This window comes from Theobroma umbraticum, unplaced genomic scaffold (assembly GCF_002168275.2).
Source record: "Theobroma umbraticum cultivar Fairchild unplaced genomic scaffold, ASM216827v3 scaffold_95.0, whole genome shotgun sequence".
Classification (NCBI taxonomy): Eukaryota; Viridiplantae; Streptophyta; class Magnoliopsida; order Malvales; family Malvaceae; genus Theobroma; species Theobroma umbraticum.
In genome coordinates, this window is record NW_018397257.1 from 10,745,071 (window position 1) to 10,764,674 (window position 19,604).

At 33.7% G+C, this 19,604-nt stretch overlaps 2 protein-coding genes, 1 long non-coding RNA gene and 1 pseudogene across 7 annotated transcripts in view; all 4 read left to right on the top strand.

The window, feature by feature from the left end:
- Window positions 1–945: 945 nt before the first annotated feature.
- Window positions 946–5,033, top strand: LOC110412358 (uncharacterized). Of its 3 annotated transcripts, XR_002444856.2 has the most exons (5): window positions 946–1,078; window positions 3,152–3,226; window positions 3,865–4,123; window positions 4,363–4,527; window positions 4,670–5,033. It is a non-coding gene; the product is annotated as an uncharacterized LOC110412358 (long non-coding RNA). The 3 variants fall into 3 exon arrangements; XR_002444857.2 differs by having other exon boundaries at window positions 952–3,226; window positions 4,667–5,033; XR_002444855.2 differs by having other exon boundaries at window positions 952–3,226.
- A 3,088-nt stretch (window positions 5,034–8,121) lies between these two features.
- LOC110411940 (L-ascorbate peroxidase 2, cytosolic) lies at window positions 8,122–10,476 on the top strand. Of its 2 annotated transcripts, XM_021422307.2 has the most exons (10): window positions 8,122–8,281; window positions 8,386–8,516; window positions 8,617–8,791; window positions 8,923–8,988; window positions 9,335–9,383; window positions 9,475–9,560; window positions 9,662–9,741; window positions 9,858–9,960; window positions 10,063–10,121; window positions 10,226–10,476. In XM_021422307.2, exons 2-10 carry the CDS (start codon window positions 8,398–8,400, stop codon window positions 10,239–10,241), a joined length of 753 nt encoding a protein of 250 aa, XP_021277982.1. In that variant the 5' UTR covers window positions 8,122–8,281; window positions 8,386–8,397; the 3' UTR covers window positions 10,242–10,476. The 2 variants fall into 2 exon arrangements, with proteins under 2 accessions (XP_021277982.1, XP_089639103.1); XM_089782977.1 differs by lacking the exon at window positions 10,226–10,476 and having other exon boundaries at window positions 10,063–10,125.
- A 2,982-nt stretch (window positions 10,477–13,458) lies between these two features.
- MPK3 (mitogen-activated protein kinase 3) lies at window positions 13,459–16,349 on the top strand. The gene is made up of 6 exons (XM_021422376.2): window positions 13,459–13,753; window positions 13,847–13,976; window positions 14,302–14,439; window positions 14,587–14,919; window positions 15,317–15,500; window positions 15,724–16,349. The coding sequence occupies exons 1-6, from the start codon at window positions 13,581–13,583 to the stop codon at window positions 15,891–15,893; spliced, it is 1,128 nt and encodes a 375-aa protein (XP_021278051.1). The 5' UTR covers window positions 13,459–13,580; the 3' UTR covers window positions 15,894–16,349.
- Window positions 16,350–19,272: 2,923 nt separating this feature from the next.
- Window positions 19,273–19,604, top strand: part of LOC149527474 (protein NRT1/ PTR FAMILY 2.7 pseudogene) — a 6,452-nt pseudogene continuing 6,120 nt past the window's right edge. Inside the window, exons 1-2 of the transcript XR_016351016.1 lie at window positions 19,273–19,433; window positions 19,527–19,599. The product of XR_016351016.1 is annotated as a protein NRT1/ PTR FAMILY 2.7 pseudogene (transcript). The remainder of the gene's footprint in view (window positions 19,434–19,526; window positions 19,600–19,604) is intronic.

Sequence of the window (19,604 nt, forward strand, 5' to 3'; positions counted from 1 at the left end):
AATCTCTTCCTGATCAAGGGCCAAATTGTTTCACTGATAAAATAAAAATATAACAATGAATAAAACCCAAATTAAAAGAAAAAACCCAATCTGAAGAATACAAAAGGAAGATAAAAGAAGAGAAAGAAAAAGAAAAATGGTAGATTTTAACCTGAAGCAGGACTATAAGAAGGAGGAGCAACGTCAAATGGAGAAGAAGCAACAGACTTAAAACCCAAAAATGATAATGAAAGGTTTGAAAGGTATTGTGGGTAATTTTTTTAAAAGATGATGGGTAAAAATGTTTTTAAATACATTGCAAGGTGTAATGTAATGTGATTGCATTGGTTTTGGACTGCAATCACATTACATCCCTTGACTGCAATGTAATTGCATTGTAATCTTACATTACAGTGTTTTGTTACAAAATAAACACTGTAATGTAATTTAATAAATCACATTGCAGAGAATGTGTTTTACATCCTTGATACCAAACGGACTCTTAGTTAAGAATTCCGTTAATTGATATTTCTTTTTTTTTTATTTTTTATTCATCTTTTGTAAATAATATAAATATCAATGAAACAAAAAAAAATTATCTTATATAACTTCACATTAAAATAGATTAAAAATGACAATCAAGAAAAATTTGAACATTATATTTAAAGGATTATATGCTTATTGCTATATTTTTCTATTTTTCTTTTTTTTTCTGGGAATAAGGTGGAAGAAAGGAAAATAAAGTTAATCAAAAATGAAAATTTGAATTATTAAAGATTAAATTTTCTTTTTTCTTTTTTTTTATTTACAAAAAGGAATTTTGATATGACAGGCAAAATTGTTAATATCTAGAAAACGAAGGGCAAAGTAAGAAGATTACATTAATAGTCCTTTTTTTTTTTATCACATTTTTTAAACAATTAAAACCAAATGCTTCGAGACTTTCCTCTTACTTTCCTTTTTTCCCTCCAAATCTCTCCGTCCAAACAGAGTCATTATCACGCAACAGAAATGGAGTTGAAATTCCATCCACCTTGCTGCAGCTACGTCGTTTCTGATCCAAGAAAAGCCACAACCGTTGATAATCATCAATAAAAGAGTAACAATGCTCAACTAAATTCCATTATTTCTTAAATTATTCAGTAAATTTTCAGTTACGCTGGATCTTTTGGTTTAAATAATCATTTTCTTTTTTCATTTATTGTTTCCGTTTGGTTTCCAAAAAAATGCAGGAAAAAAATGGATGTAACATTGTGAATTCTTTTGTTCTAGTAAATCGTAATCTAGCTATTTTTTTTAAGGCTATCTGGATTCGATCTACTTTTGCTTTGGTTTAAGTTCGATCTGACTTGATTGGCAATTGACTAAGATTGTTTTATCTGGCTAATCAATCTTTCTGAATGGAGATCTTTCTACCTATATTGAGGATGCATTAATTATTTTCTAAAGTTTGCTTGCAAGTTGCAATGTTCCCCTTTGATCATAGTATATTGTTTATATACCTACAAATAGCTTCACTATCTCAACATCTACCTGAGAATTTGATCCAAAGTAGCAAATTCGATCTTTTAGGTGTTAAAAAATAGCTAGTTTAAGTGTGCGTGCTTACTTGTTTGGAACGTTTCCTGTTTGCGCTTAGTTATCCATATTTATCAATGCTTTGGTTTGCTTGACAAAGGCAGAGCTATGAATTCACGATGTTGAGTCTGTTAGGTTGATTTCCAGCTTGAAGAAAAGGGCTTAGTTGCCTTAGAACGAGTTGAATCTATTTCCTTTAATGGCGTAGTGGAATGCACATGTTCTCGGCGCTGATTTAAACTTTTCTGACCTTGAAATTACAGGTCTTATGCATTCATAACCTTGAGCTTTCATGAGAGTTTCTGTTGTTTAATGCTAGTTGAACTTTTCTGAAACAAAAATTTCATGTCTTGTGCGTGCATGGCCTTTGCCTTTTGTGATATGGTTTAAATGTTTAAGTTGTTTAAACTGACTTAACTTTTTCTGGAACAGAAATCGCACACCTTGTGCATGCATAGCCTTTACTTTCATGATATTGATGAATAATACCGATCCACTTTCCTGGCAATAAACTGCATTTTTTGTGCTTTTGGATCAATAAGAATAAACCAGACGTCTTGTGCATGCATGTCCTGTATTTCCGCTCTCTGGCTAGTTGTATCTCTTATGCTTACGGATTGTTGCTGTGTTGTACCCTATATATGATGGATTCTTGAGGTCCGCAGAACATAATAGACTCTCTGAATGTTTATCTATAAATTGCTCTTTTACTTTTACTGATGATGGAATATATAGGGTTAATGCATGATACATTTTTCCATTTTCGCATATGGTCATTGCTGTCTCTTGCTGGCTGAATAAGTGATCATTTTACTTGTTTGATTTCAATTTGTTGTTAACTTGTAACCTGCCCTTTGAAATCAAATATGTTGACAACTTGTCATTCTTCCCTGTTGCTCCTGGGTCTTTTCTTTCACTATTTATTGGAGTTGCTTTACCTATTGCAGATCCTGATCTTTTGTTTGCTTATGCTTGAAAGATGTTAAAAATTTTCAATTCTCCTTTAACTATAACTCTGTCAAGCTGAGATCTAATGACTACATGATTTAATCTGACATTTTCCTAAAATTGAAGGTGCTTTATTTTGTGTGTGAATTCAAGACTCTCTCGACCTTTGTGCCTTGATCCATTGCTGCGTACTGATCTTTCTATCGCCTATCCATTCAGTAATAACATATTCACCCTGTTGGTTTGTTAACCCTTCATTCTGTTGTGTTTATTATGTTATCGGAATCAACAAAAAGGGTAGTAGTGCTTAAATATCTCTCCTCTTAAAATGTTTAAATGCCTACCAATTGCTCACTGCAAGTATTGGGCTCAAGGTTCTATAATGACAAGCGATTATTAATTGAAGACTACAATTCATTATTAATATGTGATTTTAGATGAGGTGCATGTTAAACCTATATGTGTGCAGCATGCCTATTAAATTTTACATGTGCACTATTCGACTAAATTTGAAACTAATCACTCCATATTCAATCTCCTGCTTCTGCTTATAATTTATTTCTTTATTTGTTATCAATTTGAATGCATTGTACGGATAAGATAGAAGAAACTATAAAGTCAAGTTGATAACGTGTGTGGCATGTAGGCAAGGAAAATAACATGGATGAAAAGGGCCACAAGACCCAAGAATTTGCTTCAGCCCTGCATGCTGTGTATTGTTGTAAGTTGTTTATTGCTATATATGGTCTCTAAAAGTCTTGAATCTATACCTATATTTATTTATTAATTTTTTTGTTTTCAGTAAGTTTCAGTAAGTTTGTTCTACTTGTAGGCCTGCTTTAAATACTGCTAGGATAGAGCCTAGGTTGATGTGGAATATATACTGACATACATAAAAATATAGACAGACTCAACACAGTTAAACCTTAAGCTCACACTAGTTGGGTTTGATCTTATAAAGCCTTGTCCTACCTTCCATATGATCTACAGCTATATTCTGTGAGTAGATATCAAATAGTAGTATGTGATGTTAAATTATTGCCAGGTTTTCTATTGTGCTCTATGATTTAGCAGGACATTGTAAGATATGGAATTAAAGCAATAACAATTTGCAGCTACATTTGCTATCCTCTGTATTTTAGATGTCTTTTAATGTCACTCTCCTATGTCCAACAAACTTTGCTGCTAAGTTAGTCTTTCATGAATGAGCTTATGGCTGACACATAGTGATTGAGGCCCATTGAACTTCTGAAATATATTGAGAAAGTATCTTAGTCTCTAATCAAGCTTGAAATCCCAGTTTAATGGAAGTACTGATGAATGGAAACAGGTCACTAATGATGCATATATATAATGCAGATGACAGAAGCAAGGTTATGGCTTCTCTACCAGGGACATTCTGTACCGTAGAGAACAACAGTAATGCATGTCTGAGGCATAGCAACAGACGTGCAGTCATGTAGCTGTTCTGACCTCAACAGCCAGACTTAGAATCCATGTTGGGTGACTGCTGCAATGAACTGCAAAACCTTCTTCTATTGTAGGCTGTAGTGGCTGATCACTGAACAGCAATAGCATCCCACCACACTGGAAAACCTTGTGGTCAGCTCCTCCAGAGGTTGGTAACTTGCATCATCTCTGCGGGGAAAAAAAAAAAAACGTTTAGACCCCCTTTCTTGGATCACCGTTTCTTTTTGACAATCTGATCACCATGCAAATGCAACTAACAGCCCTTAAAGACAAATAAAAGATCGTGTTGCTAACGTAAGAACGTGCATGAAGCTGTTATTTGTACTGAACTTTTTGCTACGGTTCTACATTTGTCCTTTGAGTTGACTCGTCCTTCACATTGACCAGGGCACCAGGAAATGCTGCAGGGTCGTTGCTAAGGCTGGGCCAATAAAAGTTTGCGCGTTATATACCTGTCTGCTTAACGGGCCTTCACAACGAATTGAATTGATCTAACTGGGCCAGCCAGGTCAAATTTGAGCTTTCGGGCCATACCAAAAACACTAGTCCAATGTATTTTTTCTTCTTCTACTTCTTGTCATATATATATATATATATAAAATAGAAAAAAAAATCTCATGAAAATAGATTAAAGTTCTTTGTTGTGCAATGTGTCAATGTGCGTAATTTTTGACACCCGGGGTATTCGTAGCAGGTCTTAACTTTGAACCGAAGGATATGTGACGGTGAGTTTTTGGACCATTTTTCTACATAATGAACAACGGATTCGTGGGTTACGACTGGTCATCTATGATCTCAGGTGAAAAATCTTGATTTTTGAGGTAATAACTAATCTTTTTACATAAGTAATTAATGTGAAGAGAAAAAAAAAGGTTAAAATATATTATATAATATATATATTATTTTCAATTTTCTGCTCTCTCATGAGACATTCTGTAAAAGAGGTAAGTGGAATATTCGAATTATTTCATTTACAAATTGTTTGGCTCTTTGTGGTAGTATTAGTTTTTTTTGTATGACGTTAGCTTCTAACCAATTCCTTGTCGTCTTTTCAATGTTTCCAGTTTCACTCTTTTTCGAATGACAGTTGCTGGTATTAAATAGGATAATACTGACATTTTTTAGCTATGACAAGGAAATATTTATTCCATGGATTGAAACATCGAGTACTACTTTCAACTGCTAGATATAATGATCACGGGTGATTATAAACAAGCCAAAAACGAAACATAAAGAAAGATTCTTACCCCAAATTCAAGACATAAACAGTTTAGCTAAAGATCTAGTTAAAAGATAGTTCGATTGTTTTGCTTCAATTGTTTGTTTGTTTCTAATCAGTTTTTGCTTGGCAAATTACTCACCCAATGATACGTTAATATAAGTTAAAAGAAGTAGACGAAGAAGTCAACTAATTTAGTTAATTAGCTATTTTGTTTAAGAACTTAGTATTAATACTCTTTTCAGTATGATTGATCCGACAGAGGTAAAGTTCGAAGCCTAACTTCCAATTAATAATACCTATGGGAACGGATGGAGATCTGTGCAAATTCTTGCTTGACGTGTTTTTATCATGACCATGATTATGTCCTTATTGATTTATTTAATTATTTATTCTTCTTTTAACGTATGGATAATATCATCACTATCATACAACTAAGAAACAAATGTTAAGTTCTTAATCAATAATGTAATAATGATAATAGTATAAAGCATAACTTATACTATATATATATATATAGATATATAAAAGCCAATCCTAGAAGTCATTTTTCGTTGGACCCACATTTCTGACCAATAAATGGTCACGAGGTTTGACGCTTTTGGAGGCATATTCCTTTTCACATCCCATAATGATAATCTCTTTTGTTTTTTACTTTTTCCGACTAATAATCTGGTTAGGACAACAAATTCTTTTCACTTTGCTTATAATTGTTAATGAAATAATTCATCCGTAATATATATGGACAAATAAAATGAATGAAAAATCCATCAATAAAAATGTTAATTTTTTTAATTCAATATAACACTTAAAGGACAGTATTATAAATTTTAAATTGATAATATTTATTATTTGTATTCCAGCAGACGCAACAAATAATAAATATATTTAATAAATAATTATTTTATCAATTGAGTCTAACTTAGCATGTTATAATTATTGTTATTATTATTAAGTATTAAAAGAAGAGTATTAAAATAAATTTTGTTTTAGGAGAAAGAATATGATAATATTTTCCATTGATCATGGAACATAATCAAATAATTTTACTCGATTCTATCAATGAGTAATTTTTTTAATAGGCCAACGTGCAAAGTGGCTCAAAAGAGGCGCCAAGTGCGTTTGCGTTGGGTTGCGTCAACGTGGGGCCTGCCTCATAAACCCATATTTTCCTTAGTCCACGTGGCGAACAGGTATTGGCAATACTGAGTCCTTGGACCAATGGGATTGCAGCTTTTGGTCTACGGAAGAGCGTAGCAACGATGAATGCACATGCAGTTTTTTTCCTTTTAACCAATGGGAAATAAAAGGGCGATGGGCGTTCCTGTGGGATGCTCCGTATCTTTATCACTTCTCGAATGGAATCTTCTGTCCCTCGACGTGTTCACACTGTGAATACAGATATTTTTCCACAATATAAAAATTACCAGAAGTTCACTAGGCAGTGCAATTGACAAAAATAACCTTCCGTGCCATTTTTATTCGGCTATTCCACTCCTCCATTTCCTATTTGGATTGTACTTGAAACCATTTTCATTTGCAAAAAAGAAAAAAAAATTATTTTCATTTTACAAATAAAAAATATATCATTTTTATTTGAGAAATAAAAATTATATTAGTAAATAATTTTGTTTGCGATTTCAAATTTGACGTGGTGGTTTGTTAAAATTCAAATAACGATTATTTTAAATCAAATATTACTCAAAACAATAATAAAAACTTATCTAATTATCAAAATTCTTTAATACAATTTAATTTTGAAATTCATCATGTAATGTGGTTTTGTTAATTAATTAATAATAATTGTTTAAAGAATTGTTGTGTTGATAATTTACCATAATAAGATTTCGATATCATATTGTGCTTGGTTTTTTTATTTTCATAAATACATAGATTTTGATACCATATTGAGCTCAATTTTTTTTTTTGCAAATACATGAGTAATATATTGTTATAAAAATGTGAAACAAGCTTGAGTTTCATTGATTAACATTCTATATTTTTTTTTTAAGTTTAAACCTTTTTTGTCTCTAGACTTTAATTATTACGTAATTTATACTATTGTTTGTTTTTCATTTAAATATTTTATAATTATGCAAATGACACTTGGATTGTGATGTATTGTAATTATTAATGTAACTAAAAGAATTATATTAACTGAATGAGTTATATCTCAAATTTAATTAAAAAATTTAACTATTTCAACCCTTTTTAAAAAGAACAAAAACAAAAAATCTTTGATAAATTACAAGCATATATTCACCATCATTGTTATCATTTGATTTAAATCTCATCATATTTTTATTTCTCATCATATTATTTGATAACCATGAAGTTTAAATTAAAAATCCATTCAAATAAAAATATCGATCACAATTATTTCACATATTAGTCCCTCAAGTATTATATTTTTTATATTTTTTAATTTTAAATTATTATTATATTTTGACAACCCATTTTATACTTTGTTACTTTGCATGGGAACTGTCTCCAGCAAAAAGATCAACATTCCACCACAAAATATTTTCCATTTACTGTAAGAAACCTCAAAAGATAACGGTCCGATCCGAAGACACGTAGGCAATGACTCGATCTTGAAGAGAGCCTACATAAACCACAATCCAGCAAATTGATCCTCCATTCTTCCCTGATAAGGAGAAATCCGTCATTTCGAAAATCCATTCCATTTCATTTTTCCCATAAAAAAATTTAGAAACCATTCCATTTTCGGTGGGCCCTCCGATCTTTATGGTAATAAATCAAAACCAAAATTCCATTTCTCCAATAAAATCTTGACTTTTTTTTTTCCTTTTTTCGATCAGCCCACCTAACCTCACAAGCCCAGCCGTACATCATAAATATTCAACGCAAATCATGACCGTTGATATCTCAAACAAACACCAACCACCTGATCTTGGATAATCGTACGGCTGATAACAGTCTACTAGAACCTTCCCTCTCTTCACTCTGCCCTTATATCTTCCCCCTGAGCAGAGTGCTTGTGCTCAGCTCGTGTCCATCGCGTGGTCTGTAGGGTTTATATATATATTTTTACCTGCATTCTCCATCAACTGCACCTTCAGAAAGGTTTGGTTTCCGATCTGAGTTTGGATCTGATTTTATTGTAAATCGTTCGGTTTGATTTGAAATATTTTGTTAATATGGATATGGTTTTTTTTTTTATTTTGTAGAAATCAGAGAAAATGACGAAGTGTTACCCGACTGTGAGCGAGGAATATAAGAAGGCCGTTGAGAAGGCCAAGAGGAAGCTCAGGGGTCTCATCGCCGAGAAGAACTGTGCTCCACTTATGCTCCGTTTAGCGTAAGCTCACTCTTTTCTTTTTTCCCGTTGTCTGATGTAAATTATTGGTTGTGAGATTTTGTGATGTTGATTGATCGGACGGTGATGGTGGGGTGAACAGCTGGCACTCAGCTGGAACTTTCGATGTTAAGACCAGGACCGGAGGTCCATTCGGAACGATGAAGCAGCCTGCTGAGCTGGCACATGGTGCTAACAACGGTCTCGATATTGCCGTTAGGCTTCTCGAGCCGATCAAGGAGCAGTTTCCTATCCTCACTTACGCTGACTTCTACCAAGTACTCTACTTTTAATCTGATATATATATATATATATATATATATATATTCGCTTCAGCTTTGACTATTTTATGTTTGGTTTGATTGATTTTGACCAGAAATTTATTTCTTCGTGTTTTAATGATTCGTAGCTTGCCGGTGTCGTCGCTGTCGAGATCACTGGTGGACCTGAAATCCCGTTCCACCCCGGAAGAGAGGTCAGTGATAATACCTGATTCCGCAACTTTTAGTTTTAACATTAATTGAATGTTGATGTGATAGTAAATGTTAATGGATCTTGAATGAAAATTTAAGTTATATTGTTAGAGCTAAAGGAAATTCAGTGTCTAATATGTTGGTTTTGCAATTAGAGTATCTATTTGTTTTTAATTTTGGGAAAACTAGTGAGGGACTTAGTTTTGGTGCTGAACTTTTTGATGATGTTCCTCTTTGTGAATTGGATTTGAGCAACAAAGCGTAAAGTGAATTTTATTGTGTCGAATTGTTCAAAAATTAAATTTGTTGATACTGTATTTACCTGCAAGCTCCTTGTTATGAATGCAGGACAAGCCTCACCCACCACCCGAGGGCCGTCTTCCTGATGCTACGAAGGGTTAGTATACACTATTTGTCAAAGCTTGTTGACGTGCCTTTGTTGGCTGAGTGATGGATTTTGATTTAATCTTTTGATAAATGTCTTGCAGGAGCTGATCACTTGAGGCAGGTGTTTAGTACTCAAATGGGTCTTAGCGACCAGGACATTGTTGCCCTTTCTGGTGGCCACACCCTGGTCTGTTCTAAAAATTTCAAATTCCCATGTTTTTGTGATGTTTGAAATGTTGTTTGCCTATCAACTTAGAATGATGTATATTTTCTTTGCCTTGTATGTAGGGACGGTGCCACAAGGAGAGGTCTGGATTTGAGGGAGCATGGACTACCAACCCCCTCATCTTTGACAACTCTTACTTCAAGTGAGTTTCATTTTTTATGAATTATGTTATTCCTTCGATACTTACAAACTCAAATCGATTGAGTTGTGTTGGACAATCTGTCCTGAAGTTGATGCTAATTGGTTAATATTTTACAGGGAGCTCTTGGCTGGAGAGAAGGAAGACCTTTTGCAGTTGCCAACTGACATAGTTCTCGTGTCTGACCCTGTTTTCCGTCCACTTGTTGATAAATATGCTGCCGTGTGTAACTCTTTCCTTCATTCCAGTGATTCAGAAATTTGAGATAATCCTCAATTGAGAAGTTCAATGTTGCTGATTCTGATGAATTTTACTTATTTGCAGGATGAGGATGCCTTCTTTGCCGACTACAATGAAGCTCACCTGAAGCTCTCTGAGCTAGGGTAATCTTTGCACTAATAGCTTATTGAACTTCAATTATCCTTTACTTGATTTTACTCTCTTTCCTCCCTTTGTGAGATCACTTAGAGTCTATGTTTTGGCGCAGATTTGCTGATGCATAAGCTTATGGTTGCAAATCGGGATGAAGCCAACAACGTTTGCTGCCTCACATGTACCTGGGTTTTGTAAACTCTCAAAAAGTAGTTACTAGGCAGCTGTTGGCTGAAGAACTTGGGTGGTTTTGTGGTTTTATTTTGTTGAACATGTTGAATGGAATTTGGGGAGATTTCAGATGGTACTAAGCTTTTCTAGATAAATAATATAATTTCGTGAAAATGCACATCCCCATTCTGGTTATTTGTCCTTGATCTCAAGCTTGCTTTCATGGTGGATGATTTCATAAATGATTGTTTAACACATAGCTGAAGATAAGCTATGTATCGTAGTGTTTTTCAGAGTTAACCACACCCAAAGGGCAGTTTGGAATCTAGAGTTTGCTCCCTTCCCACCACCTAAGCGATGCGAGGGGGGCATTTGTGATGTGACTGCCTTATCAAAAGTACGATTGTGACAGCTATCCTTGCTGCCAGTCAATTGGTATGGCCTTATGTCACAAAATTTGATTCCCCTTGGCTGATGTGATTGAATTTACCTTTCTTATGGAAAGGATAATTGACATCTCGGTAGATTTTTCCCTAGGTAAACCAGAGCTGGGCCTGCTGGCTATGTGGTGTCGTGGTCTATCATCCTTTCCATCAAAAAGGTTAATTCAATGGGCCTCGAAAGAGTCCAGGACTGCATTTCCTGGATTGGCAAATTTCCCTTGTAGGGTCATGAGCCAGATAGATGACCCATCATCCCCAGATTTTGGTGGGAGCCATTGTTCCGCATAGGTCCAAGCCACCGGCTAAGAAACAAAGACAGCGAGGGTTAATCGACAAGGACTCTCCCAAAGAAGGTGGTGGTGGGTTCACGTGAACCTGGTTGAAGGGTTTAGTCGAACCAAGCTTCGTGGTAACAACCTTTAACCAAACAGTGAATTGAACAGCGTGTTACATGAAAGTACACGACTATTTCTTTAACGCAAATCTCAACACACTCGTTTTAGTTTTGATTAGTTAATTAATTTGCCAAGGACAGCACACTCCAATCATGTTTTAATGCTAAAAACAGACTAGAAAGTCATAACCTTAAGCACCATAGTCAGTAACGGACAGTGATAGTTCTTGGTTACTTTCTAGGTCACGGCACGACTCTATTTAATATCTTTTGTGATTTTAATTTTTTACATAATAATTTGTCATTTTTTTCTCAATTAACTCCGTATAAATATTGTCCTTTTCAATTAACATCTTATGATAAATTCTGTTTCTACAAGCAATAGGCTCTGAAGTGACATTTTGTGTAGACATTCTTTTTTCCGATTAATATAACAAATAAGTTAATTTTATTTTGATGATTTTACTGAATAAAATTAACAGTTTAATCATTCTCAAGAATAGAAATTATTCACAAGATACCAATAGAGGAAAAATATATACAAATTGCTAATTGAAAAAAAATATAAAATATTACATATGAAAAATTAAAATTATAAAAAAATATAAGTGAAGTTTTTTTCCGATAATTGAATTAAATCGGAAATTATCCTTTCCATGGAAGGTTAAAAGTTCAATACTTTAAAATCTTTTTTTTTTTTGTTTTTTTAATGGGTGTGGATTTGTCAAGTTAAGCATGACATAAAGTTTGAAAACAACTAGCTTATCGTTTCATTTTCCTCGCTCACAAAGGTTTTGACAAAAAAAGAGAGGAAGTTTTGGCACTTTGACATTGGTTTTCAGTCACGGGGAATCCCTTTGAACCATTGCCCACGGAACTATATTTTAATATTATCCCCCCTCAGCCTTCGGCTTTCCGCTGTTTGGCACAAAAAGAAAGACCTTTCCTTGGCGTCATTATCGTCTGTTTGGCGCATTCCCACATTAAAACGCGTCGACGGGAAACGCTTTTCCACAAATGTCAACATGATCATGCACGTTGTGAAAAACTTTCAAAGTGTAAATGGAAGGGACTTTGGCAAGTAATCGAAATAATAAAAAGGGTGTTTGGGTTTACGTGTAGTTTGGAAATTGAATTGACAATTTCTCCAATAATTGAAGCTTAGGCTTCCTTCAGTTCTTGTTGCCCTTAATTTCGATTGACTTATCACGTTTACAAATGGTTGGATTTAATTGCCCATTCGGAAATCTTTTACGTGTCATATAATTGACCTTTCTCTTTTCCCTTTCGCAAAAAAAAAAAAAAAAATTTTATTTTTATAAATTTCATTTTTCAAATTTTATAAATAATTCAAAATTAAATGTAAAATAAAAGATTAAGACATATGACTTAATTTGAAAATATTTTTTTTAAAACATAATTTAATATATTTTTATAACTAATAATTAATTAAACATCATTATATCACGTGAAATTGACGTGATGTTAACATTGAAAGTAAAAATGTCATGTGTCATGTTATTGTCATGCATTATGATATATTAATATATTATATTCGCACAACATTATATAAAACATAAGTAATGTTTTAATTAAAATAATTAATTATGTAAGAGTTTATTTGATTAAAAAAAATATAGACTTGATTGAATGTAATTCAAAAATAAAATTTTATTTAAATTTTTTTAAAAGTATTATTATACTTGCCCTTTTTTATATATCTTGAAAGGAAATTTTTTTATACATTATGTTTTTATATGATAAATTTATTTTTCATATTAAATAACATAAAAGTAATATTCTATATTTTTTTTCAAAATTTAATATAAGTACATCAAAATCAAAACTTTTTCTTTAATTTTCATTGAAAATGAAAAGAATATTATTTTTTGTATTATATGATTTTTAAAAAATGTACATTAAAACATAATTACAAAAAAAAGCCACCATAATGTAACAATTATTTATTTATATTATCCATCCAAATGGGGCCTAACTTCGACCTTTTGAAGAATATTACTCATGAATATTACAGTAATTAAAAAATTAAAAAGGTTTATTCAATGTGACATATTAAAAAAAAAATTAAAAAAACCAATTATTTTATTTTTAATCCTTAAAGCTGGCAAAATGGGCAGTTAAGAGGGCGAACAAGACCGTTGACAGAATTCCATCAAACCTCAACCGTGGATTAGAGGCGGCCGCGATCTCTGCCCTCCATTAAATGCGTCGTCTCTTTCTCGCGCGTTTTCCTTTCACCTTCCTCGTAGCTATGACGAAGCTCTCTCCCAAGCTCTCACTGAAACACCACAAGTATAATAATAATAATAATAATTTATTCGTCTTTTTTTTTTACCTATATATAAAAGACCTTAGACTTCTCTTCGATTCCTCAAAGAGAAAGCAAAAGAAAGGAAAAAAGGAGTCAAAAGGAGAACAGTGAAGAAGTAAAAGGTTGCGAAATGGCTGACGTTGCTCCGGAAAACGCCGGTGGTCATTTTGGAGATTTTCCGGCGATTCATACGCACGGTGGTCAATATATTCAGTATAGTATTTTTGGAAATTTATTTCAGATAACGTCTAAGTATCGGCCTCCGATCATGCCGATCGGTCGTGGAGCCTACGGCATCGTTTGGTATGCGATTAAAAAGTTAACTATTTCTTTCGTGTTTTTTCAGTTTATATCGTTCGATTTTGAATTTTTTTTTTTGTATTATGGATTTTGAAGCTCGGTGTCGAATTCGGAGACGAATGAGATGGTGGCGGTAAAGAAAATCGCCAACGCTTTTGATAATCACATGGACGCTAAGCGTACGCTTCGTGAGATTAAGCTGCTTCGACATTTGGATCACGAAAACGTGAGCTTCTTTCTTTGTAATTTTTTTTTTGTGAATTTTGTAATGTTTTGATTGCATAATTTTTAGGAAATGAAACGGTGGAGAAATTTTCTTTCATTTGATAAATTTATTCCTCCTTAAAAGATTTTTTGAGGTTAATCAATCATTATCGGTCAAGGAAATGGAAACCTTAGTTCAAATATTTAAAATTTTGACCAAGTTAGGGAATTTCCTTTTTTCCTAGTAGGAATTCTATTTCTTTTTATAAATTTAAGTTTGAATCTTAGATATAAATATTGAGCTTTGTCTAAATTTCTAAAGTAATGATTTTGTGTTGGGAAAACAGGTTATTGCAATTAGAGATGTGATTCCTCCGCCTTTGCGTAGAGAATTTACTGATGTCTACATTGCCACAGAACTCATGGATACTGATCTTCACCAGATCATTCGCTCCAATCAGAGTTTATCTGAGGAGCATTGTCAGGTAAATTGCTCAACTTTCCCAATGAGCATTGAGAGAACAGCAAAGAGTCTTGTCCAAGTTTTACTATTTTCGAAAGATATAACGCTCATTTATAAGTAATTGGGCTATGTTGATTTAGTTTTAAATTTTTGTTTTGTTGGTATGCAGTATTTCTTATATCAGATTCTTCGAGGACTTAAGTACATACATTCTGCTAATGTGATTCATAGAGATTTGAAACCCAGCAACCTCTTGCTGAATGCGAATTGTGATCTTAAGATTTGTGACTTTGGTCTTGCTCGACCTGCTGCTGACAATGAGTTCATGACTGAATATGTTGTCACGAGATGGTATAGGGCACCAGAGCTGTTGCTGAACTCTTCGGACTACACAGCTGCCATAGATGTGTGGTCCGTTGGTTGCATTTTTATGGAGCTCATGAATAGAAAGCCTCTATTTCCTGGCAAAGATCATGTGCATCAGATGCGTCTATTGACTGAGGTAAATTGAGATTTAAGCAAATGATGACTAAAGCTGGCTAACTTTATAATGAGGAATATGCTTAATAATGTGGTATAAATTTACAACAGTTGCAACAAATGAAAAAGATTGGTCAATGGTGCAATAATCTGTAATTCAAGATACATGTTACAACTATTTCTCTAATTTGGATTCCATGCTGATTATGCCTTTCATTAGGTTAGCATTTTCATTTCTAAACTTTGGGTTTAGAGAAAGTACTTGTAGCTTAAGAATTCTAATGTAACTTAGTATACATGGCAATGATAAACGCATGGTTTTGTTATTTTTAATGTGATGTTGGATTTAAATTTGAGTTGCTTTCTTTCCTTGTTCTTTGTTTGGATGAATACTTACCAATGCCATTTCTGCTGTATAGCTGCTTGGCACACCAACTGAATCTGATCTTGGGTTCCTCCGAAATGAGGACGCAAGAAGATATATCAGGCAGCTCCCTGCACATCCTCGCCAACCATTGACAAATGTTTTCCCACATGTTCATCCATTGGCTATTGATCTCATCGAAAGAATGTTGACATTTGATCCCACCAGAAGAATTACTGGTGAGTTCTACATTTACCATCATGCTTTTATGGGTTCATGAATTCAATTTATGAACTATAATTTTATAAGATTTTATTGTAGAATAAACTGAACTCTGTTTGGTCATCATTGAAATGAAAACCATCCCTGCATTGTGGTTATTTAGTTGAGACACAAATTTGTTACTGGCTGAAGGCAGTTCTTTGTATTTCTTAACTGAAAGTTCAATTTGCGTGTTGACAGTTGAAGAAGCATTGGCCCATCCTTATCTTGAAAGATTACACGACATAGCTGATGAACCAGTCTGCACTGAGCCATTTTCTTTCGACTTTGAGCAGCAACCATTGGGAGAAGAGCAGATGAAGGACATGATTTACAAGGAGGCCATAGCTCTGAATCCAAATTATGCTTAATCAAATGTACTTTTCCTGTTTGGTATCGATAGATACTTCTATCCTCTAAATGCCCCAGTTCAAGTAATGTTTGGCGAAAAAGTTCATGGTGGCTGATAGATAGCAACCAGAATAGGCTGGTGGGATGCAAACTGAGACATCCTATTTTTGCATCTGCAGTTTCTTTGGGGTATCTTTGCTGAGTTTGCACCTATGACTGCCCATTGATTTTAGTTTTCATGAGGTGATTCCTTCACAAGCTTCACAAGCCACCCTGTAAATTTTGTGTTGTCTCCACTTCTGATATGTGTTTATTTGTTATTTGTTTAATCTCTTCTGGCTGTATCAAATGCATTTTTTTTGTGCGTTGTATTTTATTCTAGTGTGACCTACGCAAAAGATCCTGTTGTAACAAATATCAGTAATTCCGTTATTCTGTATAACATCATCGATCAACTCGAGTTTTGTATGTCAAAATTCATGTTAAGTCGAAGTTGATATACTGTTGAATGTCTTTGCCATACAACCTCCTGTTGTTGCAAGTAAGAACAAGAATAGGAACAAGCCTGCCTTCTATTTCTTTTATTGGATATTGATAGTGCTGCCTGCTTACTTCGCCGTCACCTCACCATATTTTCACAGTATAGCACATAGTCAGTATCTTGGTCGCTTTCACAGCATGTCAAAATTACTGATGCCTAACCGTGTGGGACTTGCTGAGCTCCTACAAAGAGTGTCTTAGATGAAAAATAGGCTGCTACTCTTCTGCTTTCTAAATGACAAGCATCTATCCTTGCCAAGAATCTGGGCCTTTGAATCGTTCAGGGATCATTCCTTTTGAGGGTGAAAGTATCTATTAGACTAGGGTCCCAGCCAGGGATGGTGGCTAATAGGTCATCGGATGTGAACTGTTAACAACTTAAGTTATTTTTAAAAATCACGTAATTTAACTTTAAAAAATTATTAAATTAGAAATAATTGGATCTAGATTGTTATAATTGGCATAAGAGTATGTGAAATTTCACAGTACGTGAGATCTTAATTTTGTGAAGTGACCCTCTAATTTGATTTAATGTGTGATTTTGATGTTTTGATAAGGATATCAAAGATTTAAATTAGTGAGATTATAATAATTAAAAATTTATATAGGTAAGATTGTGATACTTTATTTTATATTATATGTGAATTATTAATAATTTGAGTTTAAATATTTTAAGATTATTACGTGAGTTATACTTAAAAAATTATTAAGTCAATCACACTTAAATTTGAATCGTTATGGGTCATGTGATTCATTGAGCTAAGCCTGGCCATATCAGGCCCTAGTGAAGTCTAAAAGGCTCACAATGGCCCATGATCACTTGATTTCTCTCTACCAAATATATAGTATTAAAATTTTCTTATATAATATATTTGCAAGTCCATAACTTTAGGTTATTAACAAAATGATTTGATCTCATCAATTTTTTTTTTCAAAGCCAAGTTGCATTATTCTTTTGCAATACACACCTAGCCTAGGACAGCTAAACTTTAAAATCTCTAAATTAGCAATAATTGTCAAGTCTCATAACAATGGTCTTTACTCAAACTTTCATTACATAAATTGTCGCTATCTATGACTTCTTTGGACGATGTGCTATTAAATTAAACTATACTTAACACAATATTTTCACTTCAATTTTTTTTAATGTTTATTTCTCCTTGAGATATCGAGCTTAAGTAACTTAGTAAAGTTTAATATATGATATGCAGGTTCTTGAACCATGAGGGGTGGACGTACATGTAATATAATGGTATCTTGTGACATCATTTATTCTTTGAAACGTACAAAATTTTTAGTTGTTATGTTATTTGTGTTAGAGTTTTATGTAATTATTGATATTAATGAATTCATTTTTTTGTAATTTTGTAAAAAGTGGAGTCAAAAACTTCGAGTCAAAATAAATTTATCAAAAAATTATTTATATATTAATATTTAAATAGTATACGAAAAGATAGAAAAACTTTCTTTATTGTATAACAAAAAAAAGTCAAAAGCCTATCTTCTCAAAAAAATTTAAGTCTTACTTTTGAGATTCACAATCTTTTGATTTCTTAATTATGTTTTTCACTCTCTCAAAATATGTTTATATTCTTTTAATTATTATTATTATTTTAATTATGACATCACTAATAAAATTTAGTGATCCATCCTGTTTGCGTGATTAGAAAAATTGAAGGAGGTATTCAGCTGGATCAATCGCAAAGCCATAGCGACTTTGTACTGTGCAACAAGTCGAAGATCTAAAAACTTTGATAAGAATCCTGCTAGCAGTTCAATGGAGTATGACAGTTCTCCAAACTATAGCAATGGACCCTCACCTTGTATCCAATTTCTAGATCCCGGATGGATCTGCCATGGTCCTGGTGCAAATGTCCACATCCATCTTTATTGCGCTGTCGGATCGGTTTCTCTGACCCCCACATGAAAGAATCGGAATAGGCCATGTGTTCAACAATTTGAGCATGTCCGAATCAGAACTGGTGGAGAGGCAAAGCGGCTCAAAATAGTCCATGATCACCACCGACAGGAACAACAGGGTGCCGTAGTGCCTATGCTGGTCTTGTGGCTGTTCCCGCAACTAGTTCGGGATGGCAATGGAGAAGGCATCCATTTCCCCCGGAAATGTTTGATCGTATTATCAGGAAATTCCCTGCCTCACTGAAAAGCACAGCGCAGCTGCCATGACGTCTATAATCATTGGAATCGCTTTCTATGTGAGCACAAATTCTGGTTGACCTGATCAGGAGTGTTAACAAAATGGTTACTTGATGACATAAACAATGGAAGCCTAGACAACGTCTATTGGACCTTTGAGAAGAAAGTGGAAGACAGTTCCCAGCTTCGTTGAAATGATGAAATGAAACAAGTTGCAACTTTCATTATTGTTTTCTAATTACCTGTGCAAGTCAAACTTATAGTCACGAACATTTCAGCTACCATAAATTAAAAATAACAGATTGATTTAAGCACCTAGAAGGAAATACTAGCTCTTCTAACATTATTCACAGTTTCACACTTCTGGTTGGCTGGTGGCTTACATTACAACTAAATTCATGGAGAAAAGGCCATTAATTAATTGACCAACATCCAATTCAAACAAAAGATTCTATGTTAATCTATTTCAGGCAAATATTTTAGGCATTGCTGTCTCATTCTTGCAATTGACATTACGTGACAGAAGAAAAAAGGTAGGTAATTATTGGATCGTTAAGAAACTATTGTTTTTTGCTACTTGAAGAATTATATGTCAGATAACAAATAGGAGGAAGACTAGCAACAATATGTGGGGTAGATATAATAAGATATAGTAGTAAAAAAACAGCTCTGGGTTATAAAATCAGTGCGGCCTAACAAAAGTATCTCAAAATTTCAAACCAAGGCTAAAATTTCATCCATGGAGTCGCAGCAGTCAGCTGGTAGCAACATGGATAATGGTTGTGTCTCAGGTGACAACGAAGCACAGATGTTAAGTTCCGGCACAAAACGTGGTGGTTGGATTACCTTTTTCTTTGTTTCAGGTCTCTCTCTCTCTCTATACACTCTTACGCGTGTTCACATGAGTAAAACCATGCTATAATGATACGTTTGTGGTCATGTTTGTGATTCGCCAGCAACTCTGACGGGGTTGATGATAGCTGGTTGGGGATGGCTGACAAATCTGATCGTGTATTTGATCGAGGAATTCAACG

What these genes read in the sequence shown, in the direction of transcription:
- LOC110411940 (XM_021422307.2), top strand. Translation starts at nt 8,398, where the DNA reads ATGACGAAGTGTTACCCGACTGTGAGCGAGGAATATAAGAAGGCCGTT. An exon ending in CGTTCCACCCCGGAAGAGAG is followed by an intron (nt 8,989 to 9,334) that starts GTCAGTGATAAT and finishes TTATGAATGCAG; the next exon opens with GACAAGCCTCACCCACCACC. An exon ending in TTGTTGATAAATATGCTGCC is followed by an intron (nt 9,961 to 10,062) that starts GTGTGTAACTCT and finishes ACTTATTTGCAG; the next exon opens with GATGAGGATGCCTTCTTTGC.
- MPK3 (XM_021422376.2), top strand. Translation starts at nt 13,581, where the DNA reads ATGGCTGACGTTGCTCCGGAAAACGCCGGTGGTCATTTTGGAGATTTT. An exon ending in GACATTTGGATCACGAAAAC is followed by an intron (nt 13,977 to 14,301) that starts GTGAGCTTCTTT and finishes TTGGGAAAACAG; the next exon opens with GTTATTGCAATTAGAGATGT. An exon ending in AGATGCGTCTATTGACTGAG is followed by an intron (nt 14,920 to 15,316) that starts GTAAATTGAGAT and finishes TCTGCTGTATAG; the next exon opens with CTGCTTGGCACACCAACTGA.